At 59.3% G+C, this 14,878-nt stretch overlaps 1 protein-coding gene across 2 annotated transcripts in view; it reads right to left on the reverse strand.

The window, feature by feature from the left end:
- The window catches only part of ATP2A3 (ATPase sarcoplasmic/endoplasmic reticulum Ca2+ transporting 3), a 33,519-nt gene extending 19,065 nt beyond the window's left edge, over positions 1-14,454 (reverse strand). The window contains exons 1-7 of one of the 2 annotated variants that reach the window (XM_021067692.1): positions 14,140-14,454; positions 5,004-5,021; positions 4,528-4,610; positions 2,513-2,617; positions 2,193-2,331; positions 1,883-1,963; positions 1,714-1,799 (exon numbers count right to left, since the gene is read on the reverse strand). In XM_021067692.1, coding sequence (XP_020923351.1) covers positions 1,714-1,799; positions 1,883-1,963; positions 2,193-2,331; positions 2,513-2,617; positions 4,528-4,610; positions 5,004-5,021; positions 14,140-14,257 — 630 coding nt within the window. In that variant the 5' untranslated portion in view covers positions 14,258-14,454. The remainder of the gene's footprint in view (positions 1-1,713; positions 1,800-1,882; positions 1,964-2,192; positions 2,332-2,512; positions 2,618-4,527; positions 4,611-5,003; positions 5,022-14,139) is intronic. The other variant, XM_021067693.1, reaches the window with a different exon arrangement.

A 14,878-nucleotide genomic window follows, 5' to 3' on the forward strand; every position in this document is an offset into this window, starting at 1 on the left:
TGGGCCGGGGTGAGGGCTCATATCCCCCTCCCTGGCTTTCTTTTTCTCCATGTCACTTAGGCTCCCAGATGTATGCAGCTCTGTAGCCTTGAGTTATGGCTGCCATTGCCATCACAGTGTCAGTTCTATGGAGGCAGGGACTTGGTCTGATGCCTGGCACAGAGCAAGCAGCCACTGATGTGGACACTATGACCAACTAGCACCGCGCAGCACCAACCCATCAAAATGCAGCTCAGAAACAATCGATGTAGCTACACAGGAGTGCAGCTGTGATCTCAGATATTTACTGAAGACTCCAAAACACCTGAGCTCAAGTCCCTCCATTCCCAAGGCCCCAGGAACCCCCCAGGCTTGGCGTAAGGGCCTGCCAGCCTTGAGCCTCCATGTCCTCTCCTGTAAAACAGTCCAAATGAGGAGTTCCCGTCGTGGCGCAGTGGTTAACGAATCCGACTAGGAACCATGAGGTTGCGGGTTCGGTCCCTGCCCTTGCTCAGTGGGTTAACAATCCGGCGTTGCCGTGAGCTGTGGTGTAGGTTGCAGATGCGGCTCGGATCCCGCGTTGCTGTGGCTCTGGCATAGGCCGGTGGCTATAGCTCTGATTCGACTCCTAGCCTGGGAACCTCCATATGCCGCAGGAGCGGCCCTAGAAATGGCAAAGAGACCAAAAAAAAAAAAAAAAAAAAAAACAACTAAAAACAGTCCAACTGAGGCCCAAGATGCAGATGCTCTGGGGAGGCTCATTACTCGATCGCCTTCAGACAGGTGCACTGTGCCGCGGCTGGGGAGGAGGGGGTGCTGGCAGCCTCCGTGTCTCTTCTGCCCTGAGCAATGCAGCTCCTGCCTCCACTTCCACACCCCTCTGCTAAGGAACTGGCCTGCAGTTAGCCAGAGCGCCCTCCTTAGAAAGCTTCCAGCGGAGGCTGAATGTGTCTCTTGGCATCCCCACCCCACCAAAGCGGCTGGCCGGAGCTTCCAGGCACCTGGGCAGGGAGCAGTCCTAAAGAAGCGTCGCTTTCTCCATTTCTGTTCACTTCCGGGGAAACCTTATACCCGAGCGCCCTGGGCCAGACCCGTCTTTGCGGCCTCTGTGCTCAGCTTCAGGCTGTTGCTGGGTTATGGTTAAGACCCTCGAGGCAACAGGGGCTGATCCCTCCCACCAGAGCTGAAGCCATCACTCTCCCCGAGAGTGTGGGGCTTGGCATCTTGCCTTGGGGATCAGTTTTCCTATCTGAGAAATGGACCGTTCCTGGCATCCTTCACCATCTTGGCAACACTTCTCCCTCTGGAGGATTCTACTGAGTGATTACAGGCAAACTGCCTCTCTCTGGTTTAAGGCAGGATAAGCCTAGCAAGTAGGAGGAAAAGCCCCGGAGTCAGATATCTGAGTCCACATCCCAGCTCTGCCACTCGCTGGCCGTGTGACCTTGGACAACTTACTTAACCTCTCTGTGCCTGTTTCTCTGCTGGAAAATGCAGACAAGAGTACTTATTTCAAAGGCGATGTGAGGATTAAATAAATTAACACAGGTACAGGGCTTAGAAGAGGGCCAGGCACACAGCCTTCAGTAAACACAGCTATATTGACATAAATTTCCATGTATTTTCAATGGAAAACTGATGAGGTTCTTTCCTATAGGGTTTCAATTCATTAATCTAAACGTTATTTTTATCATCATTGTCCAGGCAGCAGTCCCGGGCATCCCAAGCACTTACAGAAAACAGCATGTTTTTCTTGTCCTGGTTCACGGCTCTGGGGTCCGGGATGGCATCCGTGTGCTTGGTCACGGACACAGATTCACCTGGTCGTGGAATCGGAAATGAGAATCCCCACGAGGACACCCCCCGCCCCTGGCCCAGCTGCCCCCCAGCCTCTAGGCCTCACCTGTCAGGATGGACTGGTCCACTCTCAGCGTGGTGGACTTGATCTCAATGAGACGGAGGTCGGCAGGCACCTTGTCTCCCACTGTGGAGGGAGAATGGCTTTGGCTACCACCTCCTGGGAGAGCCAAGAGGGCCCCGAGCTATGCCCTGGCCTACGGTCCCCTTATCTGTCTCATGGGGTTTTGGTGAAAGAGCTTTGGCGGAACCGACGGCCCCCCCGCCCCCCTGCATATATAAGCAGCAAGATGGGGGCACAGAGAAGGACGGGCTCACCGGTGTCACACAGTGAAAGGAGGAGGCCGCCAACGCACCTGCCACTTCCACGATGTCTCCAGGGACGATGTCCCGGGCGCGGATCCTTTGCACACCCTTGCGGTCTGAACGGATCACCTTACCCATCTCAGGCTCATACTCCTTCAAGGCCTCGATGGCATTCTCAGCATTGCGTTCCTGCAGAGGCAGGCAGACTGTCGGTCCCTGCTGGCCCCAGCAGGCCACCCCCTTGGAGGGACAGTCTTAGGGCCCAGGACAGATCTGGAAGCAAAAGGACCTGCAGGATGCCAGGACTAGGTGGAGGTCACACGTAGCAGCTGGGAGACCCCAGGGCCCAGCCCACCCCCGGGCCTCCCACCTGCCACACGCCCACAACTGCATTGGCCACGAGGATCAGCACGATGACCAGGGGCTCCACGAAGGCTGTGGTGGTCTCCTCGCCCTCCTCGAAGCAGGCCAGGACCTGCCAGGATCAGAGCAGGTGCAGGTGAGTTCAGGCTGTGCTGTGAGCCAGGGTCTGCTCGCCGTTTCCTCTGCATGCTGAGTCTCTGTGTGCCCCCTGCCTTGTTTTGGAGGAGGTGCCCCTGGGGAACCCTGGACCTGGAGAGGTCCTCTCTGAGAGGGTCTTGGCTTAGGACACCCACCCTCCGACAGGGAGAGGCCATCACAGCCCACGTCCCACCCCACCCACATGGGGCAGCTGTAGGACGGCCAGCTGGAGGCCTTGCTCTCTGCCTGGCTGGTTCTCCAGGTGTGCTGCCCTCACCACCAGTAGCAGCAGCAGCACCTGGGAACTTGTTAGAAATGTAAATTCTTTTTTTTTTTTTGTCTTTTTGCCATTTCTAGGGCCGCTCCTGTGGCATATGGAGGTTCCCAGGCTAGGGGTCGAATGAGAGCTGTAGCCCCCAGCCTACACCACAGCCACAGCAACGCGGGATCCAAGCCGTGTCTGCGACCTACACCATAGATCATGGCAATGCTGGATCCTTAAACTAATGACCGAGGCCAGAGATCGAACCTGCAGCCTCATGCTTCCTAGTCGGATTCGTTAACCACTGAGCTACGACAGGAACTCCTAGAATGTAAATTCTTAGGGTCCATCCCAGATCTTCCGAGTCAGAAACTCTTGGGTGGAGCCCTGCAGTCTGTTTTCTTTCTTTCTAAATTTTTTTTGGCTGCGCCTATAGCATGTGGAACTTCCTGGGCCAGGGATTGGAACCCACATCACAGCAGTGACCCAAGCTGCCACAGTGACAATGCCAGATCCTTAACTCACTGCACCACCAGGGAACTCCAGCAGTCTGGGGTTTAAGCAGCCTGGGTGATCCTGCTCTAGGCTCAGGCTCACGGTCCACTGGCCAGAGGAGCATGATTCCAGCCAGAGCTCAGGCCTGGAGGCAGGAGACCTGGTTCAAGCCCGTTCCCACCTCTCGGCCCAAGTGGATGCTTGTCATCCTCTCCAGGCCTCAGTGTATCCATCTGTTTGGTGGAGGGGGCACCAGAACCCTACTGGCTCAGCTATTTTGGGCACCTGCCTGGACAGACTTTTCTAAGAGCCCGCAGTTTCCAGTGAGCAGCCAGGAGGGCCTGACGCAGCCGGCTGGGCCCCTGCTGGCTGGAGGGGAAGAGGGCCCTACCCAGCGCCCCTGCCGCCCTGTACCCTACGTCGCCAAGATGAGGGCTCCTCCCAGGCCCTTCTGGGCGTGGGGCCCGGAGCAGGAGTCCCAGACACCCTCAGGGGCCATTCCCTGCATGACCCCTGGGTCTCTGCTGCTCTGCCACTGATGACACCACTGTCCCCTACCTCACGGCTCCACCCTGGCCCCGTGGCCCTGGGGGTCCAGGACTCTGGGCAGCAACAGGGAGCAGCAGCCAGGAGGAGGAGCTGCTGTCTGAAGGGCTCCAGGCCATGGAATGGGCTCTCAACCAGGGTCATTCCGCCCCCCAGAGACCTCATTTGGCAACATCTGTGGACTTGACTGTCACAACTGGGGCATGCCACTGGCATGTGGGGGGCAGAAGCCAGGGATGGCGCTAAAAATTCTACCTTGCACAGGACAGCTGCACTGCAAAGAATTACCTGGTCCGAGAAGTCGACAGGGCCGAGGCTGAGGAACTGCCCTAAGGCGGGGGTGGGGGGGTCAAGCTTGCTCTTACACCTTGCATGGCCACAGTGTACGAGGGCCAAGCCAGGAGGCCAGGGTCGGGGCTGTGAGGGTTTGGGCAAGGCGGGGGGATGTAGGCACCCAGGGATGCCTGCGGCTGAGAGGACAGCCCTGTGGTCCCGAGCCTGGGCCTCTGGGCGCTGCCCCACTGTGCTCTCCCTGGGGCCATGGGATGGGGCTATGTCATGGGATAGGGGGCCCTACTTACGAAGGAGACCAGGGCGGCCAGCAGCAGGATGCGCACCAGGAGGTCCTCAAACTGCTCCAGCACCAGCTCCCACAGGGACTTCCCTGGAAGGGGAGCACTGCATGAGGCCTGGGCCCCTGACCGGCTACCTGCCCCTATGCAGAGCTGGGGCGGCCCCAGGACCACGTGGCCCACTCCCTCCCTACCATTCCAAGAGGGAGAGCTGAGGCCTTAGGGGGCACAGGTGGGTGATGCTGGGGGGCACCGGTGGGGGATGATAGGGGCGTAGGTGGATGATTCTGGGGGGCACACGTGGGTGATGCTGGGGGGCACGGGTGGGTGACGCTGGGGGCACAGGTGGGTGATGATGGGGGGCACTAGTGGATGCTAGGGGGGCACAGGTGGGGGATCCTGGGAGGCTCAGCATCTGCCGGGAAGGGGTGGACCCAGCCTGACAGTGAATGGCCCAAGATGTCACTCAGTGGCCCAAGCCTCACCTTCCTCCGTTGGGAGCTCTGCAGGATCCAGGCAGCCACAGGAGCCGTGGGGAGACAAGAGATGACTGGGTTATGCACTGGGGCACTGGGCGAGTGTGCGCCCCTCCCCACTGTGCCCACCGGGACTCCAAGACAGGCAGGACACATGCCCCCGGCTCTCAGAGGCCACAGAACGGATGGCTGGAGCCCAGATGCTTCCACCCCCACCCTCACCTGACTCTCTGAGGAACATCTGGTGTGGCCTGGCTCATCCTGGGACAAGACCAGACCCAGGAGGGGCCTTCCAGCCCCTCCAGTCCCGTCCCTCCCTCACTGCATGGAGGGGACCCAGACCCCTGGAGACGAGACGGACCCCTGAGGCCACAGGGACTTGGCGGTTGTCACGGCTCCCCTGCACTGCTCTTTTTCAGGGGGCCACCCAGTCCTGTTCAGTGTCCCCTACCCACGCAGAGTAGCCCTCCCTCAAACTGGGAACATCAGCTCGGGCCACCTCTGACACACCTGCTTCTCCAAGACCACGGGGACAAGGTCAGCAGCACCGGTGGCTCTCTGAGCCCCACTCCCCCCAGGGCTCCCCATGGGCACGGGTCCAGCAGCCAACATCCGGGGCAGTGAGGAACCCGCCGCGCACAGACTGGTTTCAGGAGGCTGAGTCAGCTTGTCCCCTCCCAGGGCCCCGCTGCAGGCTCAATGGAGACCCACCCAGCAGGCTCAGGCCCAGACCCACAGAACATTCTCAAGAACCATGTTTCCAAACACCACCCGGACCCACTGTCACTTTACAGCCTCTGCCTTTATCGCCTATGTTTCCTGAAGCATCTATGTTACAGGCGCTGCCTCAGTATCTCAAGTCTTGGAATCTTCCCAGCAGCTTAAAGGGGAGGCAGGTGCGAATGCTGACCCCGTTTCCCAGGTGCAAGAACTGTGGTCGAGTGGATTCGAGGCTTGAACAAGGTCACACAGCAAGTGTGTGGGTTGCGGGAAGGGGAGCACAGGCTCTGACGGGCTTGTCCCTCCTCCCGCCAAGCTCCGGACTGGCCGCAGGCTGTCTGAGGCCCCTCCCAGGCCCAGCCTAACCGAGCCTTGCCTTCGCGCGCCCCTCACAGGACACAGTCCCCGAGGCCGCAGCATCATATCACCCAGGAGCTGCTAGCCATGCAGAATCCGAGGCCCCACGCCAGGCCGGCTCTCCCTCCCTCCTCCTTCCCGACACGGGTCCTTGCCTCTGTCCACCTGCTTTTGGCGGGAGCACCTGCCAGCCTTTTTTCCCACGGGCGCCCTCTCCCCTGCCCACCTGTTTGGAAGGTCTGGGGACTGCCCCGTGGCAGCTGAACCGTGGAGAGGATCAAGCAGCCCACTGGGCTGCAGGAATCCAGGAGGAAAACATAGAACCTAAAAATACACTTTCTAGCATTTTCTCCAAAGTCCTATTTTAGGCAACGGCTGACATTTTCCGTGGAAAATGTAACCTCCAGTGTCCTGCGTTGAGATTAAAATCAAACAGACTTTTTCCTTCTGATCTATTTAGCTGAAGCGAACAGGAAAGGCGGGGGGAGGGCCAGGCCTGGTTTCGGGGCCAGTTCTCCAATAGCGTAGGGTCCTTCAGAGGTCATCTCAGCCATGCCCCAGCCGCACGGCACACATCAGCCTGCTTCTGCTGGGCTCTATCCAGGAGATTCTTCAACCCCTCACCTCTGCGGGTGTCTTCAGGGATCCTGAGTCAAGGGGGTTTATCTAAGTCTCACGTGGAATCCCTCCTGCCATCTCCCCAACCCCTCCCTGTCTGGCTTGTAGCCTCTAGGCCACCACACTCCTCAGGGAGTCTTTCCTGGGCAGGGGGGAGGCCCGGGGTTGGGGAGCCTGTAGGGGGCACACCCACCAGCTCTAGCGCCCTGCCTGCTGGTCTGTCTCCCCCGTCCTCCTTTCTCTCCCCTTCTGCTGACCCACAACCTGATCCAGGATCCACCCTTGGTGGGGGTCATCATTATGCTCCCCAAATCCTTCTGTTTCCCCACCATGGGGGCACCCAGTAGGACTGCTCGTCCCAGCTCCCGGCGTGAAGTGCAAAAAGAATGTATGTCAGTTCAGGCTGGACTGTTGCACTGCTGGAACTTTCTGTGATGACGGGAAGAGTCCTACAGCCCCGCTGTCCAACATAGCAGCCACCGGCCATGGAGAACGCGGCTAGTGTGGCTGAGTAGCTACATTTTAAATTATACTTAATAATCTTCCTTCATTTGAACTCAAAGAGCCCCAGGAGGCTAGTGGCTACCTTGTTGGATGGCGCAGGTCTGGGGCTGTCTGTCCCTCTGCCACAGCACTCAGCGACCTGTGAGATGGTGTCAGCCTTGTGAACCCGAGTCACAGAGTCAGGAGACCCTGAGCTCCCAGGTGAGCCGAGCGGACATGCGTATAAACAGCGTGAGCACGAAATGACCTCTGTTGCTTCAAGCTGCTGAGATCTGGGGGTTGTGACAGCAGCATAAGCTAGCGGATCCTGTCCAACACCCCCTTTCTCCCCAGACCTGGCCTCTACCCCGAGGCTCCCCTTCCACCCCCATCTGCTCACCCCCCCACCCCGGGAGGGGGTGGCTCAGCAAGGTGGCCCCCGCCGATGCCTCGCCCATCCCTGCACATGCAATGCACACGCCTCAAGTCCCACCTGAGCACCTGGCTCCCCGTGGGATCCCCAACCTCATCTGGAAGGTGGCATACCCACCCCCACCCTGAAGGGCCACTGCAAGGATTGTCACTATGATCACTAATATTAAGAAGAGTCACATTTATTAAGCACCTACTACACACCAAACAGTGTGCCAGGAGCTCCACCTACTTCATCTCCAGGGATAAAGGGGAGGGCATCGTGTGAGCAGCATGTGAGCAGGTGCCCCGCACATGGAATAATCACAGCAGAATTATTAGTGCTGAGGGCGCCAGACGCCATGCTGACTCCTCGTGTGCATTACTCTCTTGTGATTCTCCAACAACCCGAGGAGGACACAATTATTAGTCCCATTTTACAAAGCAGACAACCAAAGCACAGAGAGGTTGTGACTAGTTTATGGTCACACAGCTAAGAAAAAGCAGGGAAGGGTTCTATGCTCAGGCAATACGGCTCTCGAACCCTTGCTCTGGACCTCTGATGCTCACTCCCAGGCTGACCCGCTCCTCACCCCGGTGGTCTTCCTGCCTCCCCAGCTGAGGTCACCTGGAAAGACACAATATCCCAAGTCCTGACTGTTGGGCTGAATGCCCTCATCCCATCAGTCGGCTCACCCCTCTGCTGGAACTCCAGAGCCACCAGCCCAATCATCCCCGTCCAGAGGCTCTGCTGTCCTCACAAGACAGGTGGTGTCTGGGGGGCTACTGGGCCCTGCCTGCTCATTCCTGGTCTGCTTCAAACTCCGATCCTGTCAAGACTCTGGACAGCTCGGTTCTCCGCTCACATGAATAAGTTCCAGGGCCACGGCGGGGGTGGTCCAGGGGCTGGGAGAGCCCCTCCTCCCCTTCCTAGGCATTCCTGAAAGATGCTGGTTCCCTCTTGCTATCCCCAGGCTGCATGGGGTGGGGGGAGGCTAAACCAGTTCCCCTTGAGGTGGTGGCATGGGCCCTCAGCAGCACCAGATGCCCCACCTGTGAAGTGGGGAGAATGCTCCAGCTCTGCCCACATCTTAGTGTCATCCACCAGGTTGCCAAGACAGTAATAGGAGGTGCAGTCCCCTCCCAAACCCAGCTAGTCAGACCTGGGGGCAAACAACCCCCCACAATTCATGTCTGGACTTTTCACGTGGCAGCCTCTCCCAGCCAGTCCCCGCTCTGGGTCACTGCTGCCAGAGTGAACAGACCCATGCCCACGGATGCCCGATGAGAGGCCGGCCTGGAGGGGCCTGCAACATGATCAGAAAAACCCTATGGCTTAGAGCAAGGAGTCTGGTCCAGAGGGCTTGAGTTCAAATCTTATTCTTTTTTTTTTTTTTTTTTTTCTTTTTGGTCATGCCCGCAGCATGCAGAAGTTCTCAGGCCAGGGATCAAACCCTGCGCCACAGCAGTGACCATGCCAGATCTTTAACCAGCTGAGTGACCAGGGAACCCCTCAAATCCTGTTCTATCTCTTAGTAGTTCTGTGGCCACGGGCAAATCATTTTAACCCTGGATGTGCCTCAGTTTCCTCGTCTGCAAAATGGGGATGATAACAGTATCTACCTCATAAGGTTGTTATGAAGATGAAATAATGTAATATGTATAATATGCACTTAGAATAATGCGCAGAACACATGATGCTCAGAGAACATTGCCCATAATAACAATAGACACTCCAGTGCCTCCAGGACCTGGGACAGCGCCTGGCACTCACTAGGTGCTCAATAAAACTCTGTAACTGAAGGAATGACCCTGCCCTGCTCACAGACCTTCAGCGGCTCTGCTGGGCCTGCAGAATAAAGACCAACCTTCAAGGCCTTCCTGGAGCTGCTCCACCCGCCCTTCCCGAATCACGCCTCTTCCCTAGATGTCCATCCTTCCCTCTGCCAGCCAGGACTGCCACGCCACGGGACGGCCACCCTCTCCCCTGGTTTGCTAAAGCTTTTCTCTGTCCAAGATGTTGCCTTTGCCATTCCTTCCATGTAGGGAACCTCGCCATCTCCTCATCTGAACTTTCGCCATCAGCGCTGCTGCCAGCCCTGTACCAGAGCGGCCCCAGGGCAGGCAGGGGCCGAGTCATTCCTGGGGCCCCACAGCGCCTCACAGAAGGGTTGATTCAGTTGCCCCAGGAGAATGGGGCAGGCACAGGGCCAGTGCTGTCCCCAGGCTCCCCACACCACCTGCTCCCCTAGCCCCCCTCAAGTCCTTCCTTCTCGCAACATTGGAAACTGGTATTTCAGCTTCTAGATGTTGGTTCCAGCCGGGAGCGGCAAGTGCTCACTGAGGTCTTCCTCAAAGGTAAATTTACAGAGCAATTACATTGTCACTTGCAAAGCCAGGGCGAGGCTCTGGCTGGGCAGACCCCGCCCTACCCACCTGGCCTGCCCGGGTCTCCAGGCCCCACCTGGAGTGGACAACCTGGGCCTGCAGCCTACCTGGCTGACCAGGCTCCAGAGGCAAAGGAGTTGCTGGGCATCTGTGTACCCACCACATTGGCTGGGCATCCGTGTGCCCACCACGTTGGACCACCTGGGGCACAAGGGCTGGGGGATCTGCAGGGGCAGGGCTGGGGCTATTCCTGGGAGGGGGCACTAAGCCTACCCAACAAGGGTGAGAGAACAAGGATGAAGCCGGAAGGACCCAGAGCTTCCAAATCCCTGCAGGCAACGCTCCCCCACCCCACTGCACCCCCACCCAATCCCAGAGTCAGTTCCCATCGGCAAGGCCCTTAGGGGATCTCGGGATCCTGCCTCTGCCTGCTGAGGACATGGGGACCAAGGAGGGGGAGGGCTGGGCTGAGAGCAGGAGATAAGGTCAGAGCCAAGACACCTCTGGCAGAATCTAAATACAAACTATCCCTGCCACCTGGCAGCCCTGGACTCTTGTACCTACTGTACAGATGCACAGGCTGAGGCCCAGGAAGGCAGGCTCCAGCCCCCATCATAGCCCCTCCCCCAGCTCCCCCTCTGCCCCTGGCAGAGATCCCCTCATCACTGGGCTCCCAGGGGGCCTTTAGGTATTGACCCACTTGGCAGGACACACCCAACCCCGTGCTGCCTCCTGCCTTGGCTCACGTCCAGCAGAGGTGACAGGCAGCCATCCAGTCCAGGGACACAAGGAGATCAAGTGGCTCCTAAATAGACCCCAAAAATGCCCAAACTGCCTTGCAGAGAAATGCAAAATAAGACTATGAGAGGCCACTTTTCTATTAGATGGGCATCCGATAATGCATCATGTGGTCAGGTGGTGGGGAAACGGGGAGGTCCATTGGTGCAACTTTACGGAGAGCAATTTAGCAATAGGTGTCAAAATGGAAAATACACACGCTCTTTCACCAGCGGGTCTACTTCTAGGAATTTATCCTTTGCCGATATTCACAGTGTGTGAAATGATGTGGGGGCAAGCATATGCCTTATAACACATGTGTGATCACAGAGGCTGTGAACAATCAAAAGCTCGGGTGAGGAAAGGCTGGAACAGCCTCTGCCTAGCCACCAGGACGCCAAAGGATGTGCCAGGTGGAGCCATCTCCAAGAGTGACGACCACATGGAAAGAAGGGGCAAAAGAGCCCTCGAAATCCACTCCCTTTCATGGAAAAAAGATCATCCATCACAGACCAGACGCGTGTGTACACAGGATACCTTGAGGGTGACACGGGCCACTGGGAGTGGGTGTTTGGGGACAGATCTAGGGAGAACTTATCATATACTCACCCTTTGAAGGCTATACATTTTTATACGAAAAATAAGTTGAAAGGATGTAGAAAGCCCTGGGAGAAAGCTGAGCCCTGGGCACCTCTGGGACCTGCAGAGAAAGGCAGGCTCCCAAGAGGCCAGGAGCCTCCCACTTACTGCCCAGTCGGGGCCTCGGAGGACATGCTACACACTGGGGTTGGGACACATCGGGGTACAGCTCCCAGCACATTCACTCACGGAGGCCCCTCCCCGAGCTCAGAGGAGGGAGGAGGGAGGGTCCGCAGCCCCTGCCTCCCCTCTTCCTCTGCTGGCAGAACTTGCAAACTTCAGGACTTAAGCAAATGACTTCCTTGTGGTTTCCAGTGCTAACGACCCTGCAGGTGCATAGACTCCTGGGGTGGGGGGGGACACTAGTCCCTGGGGTGTTCCCCGCAGCCTGCAGGTCCCTCCCCTCTCCCTCGAGCTTCTGGTCCAGAGCCAGGGCCAGTTTCTTCGGCTCGGTGAACGCAAACACTCACAAATAAGCCTGTGACGTGGGTCCTGTGGCAGCCCCGCTTATGATAAATGAGTGGCGGCACAGAGAGGGGAAGCACGGTTATGAACAGGCAGAGCTGGGGCTCAAAACCCTGTCAGCCTCACCCCAAAGGCTGTGCTGGCAGAGACTGTGACACCCACGCCTCCTCAGGCCGGGGCTGGGTGGGGGGAGCATGAAGCAGGAAGGGGCAGCTGGCTCCCTTCCCCTCACCTGACAACTTCCAGAGCACTGGCGTGCGTCCGAGGCTGGAACAGCTCCTGTGGAGCTACCCGGGCTCCGAGTACCGACCCCAACACCAGGGTCCCAGAGCCTGCAGAACCTGGGACCTCTAGGGAAATTGAGGCCCAGAGAGGGGCGGGCACCCAGTACCACTTGCTGTGTGACTTGGGGTAAGCTATCTAATCTGGGGCCTCAGTCATCTCTTCTGTAAAATGAGGGTGACAACGGTTGTTTGGGGGAAGAAACAAGATAAGAGATGAAAAGTGCTAAGACCCGGGTCTGGCCTGGTCCCACTGAACACTAGCTGTTTTTTACTATTGTCAAAGCACAGAGGAACCAGGGGAGCTCGGGAACAGCCCCCCATCTTTTCCTGCCACCCTCCTCCAGTGCCATCCTGATCCGTCACCTCACAGAGATGCTCAGTGGCCAGGGCATCCCCCCAAAGAAACAACCAGAGGAAAGAGCGCAGGGGCGAACCAGAGGCTCCCTCCTCCCCAGCCAGCTTCCCCTCTGCTGGACTGATGAAGACATGGGGGCCAGAAAGGAGAAGGGTGTGGCCAGGGTAATGCAGGGCAACATCTGTGTGATTTGGGAGGCAAAACAAAGCCCCGGGTCTCCAGCTTCCCTTGGGAATCAGGACTCCCAAGCTGGAGGCCACAGAGGAGGCGCTGGAACCCCAGACCTGCTGCCCTGCCCTCTTGCAGCAAGGAACCCTCTCTGCCAAGTCACGAATGGGGGATATTAAATAATATTTATCTCCCTAGTTCCTCCCACAGCTCAACTAAATATAGCAACTAATTTTTTTGAAAAAGGATTTCTGCTCCAGAAAGATAATATTTATACAAGAGGTGGTTGTCATAAACCAATACAAAACCCAAAGCTCCCTTTTTGACAGCTCTTCGTAATTTTCAAGCCGGCACTGAGCAGTGAGACCCTCGCGCCAGAGAACCTTCCTTCTGGCTGGCTGGGAACCCGGAGAGGGTGAGACCCTGAGTCCTGAACGGATGCAGGTCCCGGCTGCACTCTGGGGATGCAGGCGACATTTCTCTCCCCGCCCCTAGCACTCTGCCCAGTGCCCTGGGGAGGGCGAAGGGGGTGGCAAATCCTGCCGGGAAGCAACTCGGGGAGGGAGTCTACATCTTCTACCCTCTCAGGGTCACACGGGGACGATGCTGGCACTAGCTGTGCCTCCTGGCAGGTGGGGAATCCCACACTCCTTTAAACATGACGAAGAAGGACGCTTTTCCCACCCCAAAAGCAACAGCGTGAAAGCTCCCTCTCCGCCCAGAGATGGGCAGGCGTGGCTCCAGGTCACCCAGGAAGGAAAGGCCTTCCAGGCAACTCCCCCAGTGAGGCCTTGAACCTGCCACCTCCCCCTACCCCCGCCCCCCGGAGGTGGGTCTCCCGCCTCTGCAGTTCAAAGCCCCCACCAACTCCCGCCAGCCACATCCGCCTGGGGCTGCAGAAAGAGGAAGACCTGGGGTGGGGGTGGAGGCCCCAAGGCTGCCAGCTGACAGTCTGCACCTTCTGGGTATTTCACTGAGTCCCCAGTGCAGGAGAGCCCTGCGGGGTCAGCTGGCAGGCTGCGCCTCAGGAATCCCTGGCTGGTCTGTCGCCAGCCGACCTGTGCGTGCACCTGCAAGATGCTGGCAGGGCGGGTGGCGGCGGCGCGGGGATGCAGCGCTGACGGCCGGTGGGGGTGAGCTAAGGCCTGCCCGAGTGGACGCGGACGCGGATAGAGGTGGGAAGCCCGGAAGGGCCTCACTGGTCCCTGGGCCTGGAGGGAGGAGAGCCGGGCGGGGGAGCGGGCGTCCGGTCTCCGAACCCGGAACCCGTACCCTCCTCCCCCGCCAAGGTGCCGCGCAGCCCTCCGGGAGCCCCAAGAGCATCTGCAGAGGTTTCCGGAGCCCTCGCTTCCTGCCCGCCCGCCCGCGGGGGCATATGGCTCGGAGGGGAGAGGACAGCTCCGCGGCCGAGGTGCCTGGGGGGAAACTGAGACTGCGGCGCGCGGGGCCCCCGCTGCCCCCGCCCGGGCCGCGCTCTCACCGTTGGGGCCGTAGCGCTCTCGCGCGCGTGTCACCTGCGCGGGGCTCAGGCCGCCCTCGGCCGTCACCGAGAAGCGACGCAGCACGTCCGCGGCCGGGAGCAGGTGCGCCTCCTCCATGCCGCCCGCCCGTCCGTCTGAGCCGTCGGCACCGTCCGGGCCGCCTCGCCGCGGGGCTACTGCGCGGGGCACTGGGGGCTCGGGCCCGGGCGGGCGCCGCGCGAGGCCATGACCGCGCTGGGACCTTCCCCGACGGCAGTGGCGGCGGCGGCAGGAGCCCGCGCCAGGATGCTGCGCCCCGGGCTCCCTCCCCGGGGCGGGGCGGCGCGGGGCCCGCCCCCGCACTCACACCCCTTCCGGCCGCCCTCGGAGCCCTCCGCCCCGCCCCCGCAACGCCCCTGGGCGCGGAGGTTGGGCTGCCCGCCCATTCCGCAGAAGGGGGAACTGAGGCCGCCCACGCACAGCTGAGGCTGGGGGAGCCGAGGCCGTGTGGTCCGGAAGGGCCTCAGCCGCTGTCCACCGAGCTGGCGGTGAGGGACGTGGGGTGCCGGGGCGGAGAACGGAAGGGAGCTGCAGAGCACTGGCCTCTGAGCGGCCTTCTTAGGCGCCCTCTTGGGTCCCGGGCGGTGGCAGAATGGACCTGTACGTAGTGGGGCTTCCTACCCCCCCCCCGACTCGAATTCTGCCAAGTGCGACTCTGGGTCTAGAGGGAACCCCCAAACCCTAACCCTAAGCAGGCCT

Source organism: Sus scrofa, chromosome 12, assembly GCF_000003025.6.
Source record: "Sus scrofa isolate TJ Tabasco breed Duroc chromosome 12, Sscrofa11.1, whole genome shotgun sequence".
Taxonomy (NCBI): Eukaryota; Metazoa; Chordata; class Mammalia; order Artiodactyla; family Suidae; genus Sus; species Sus scrofa.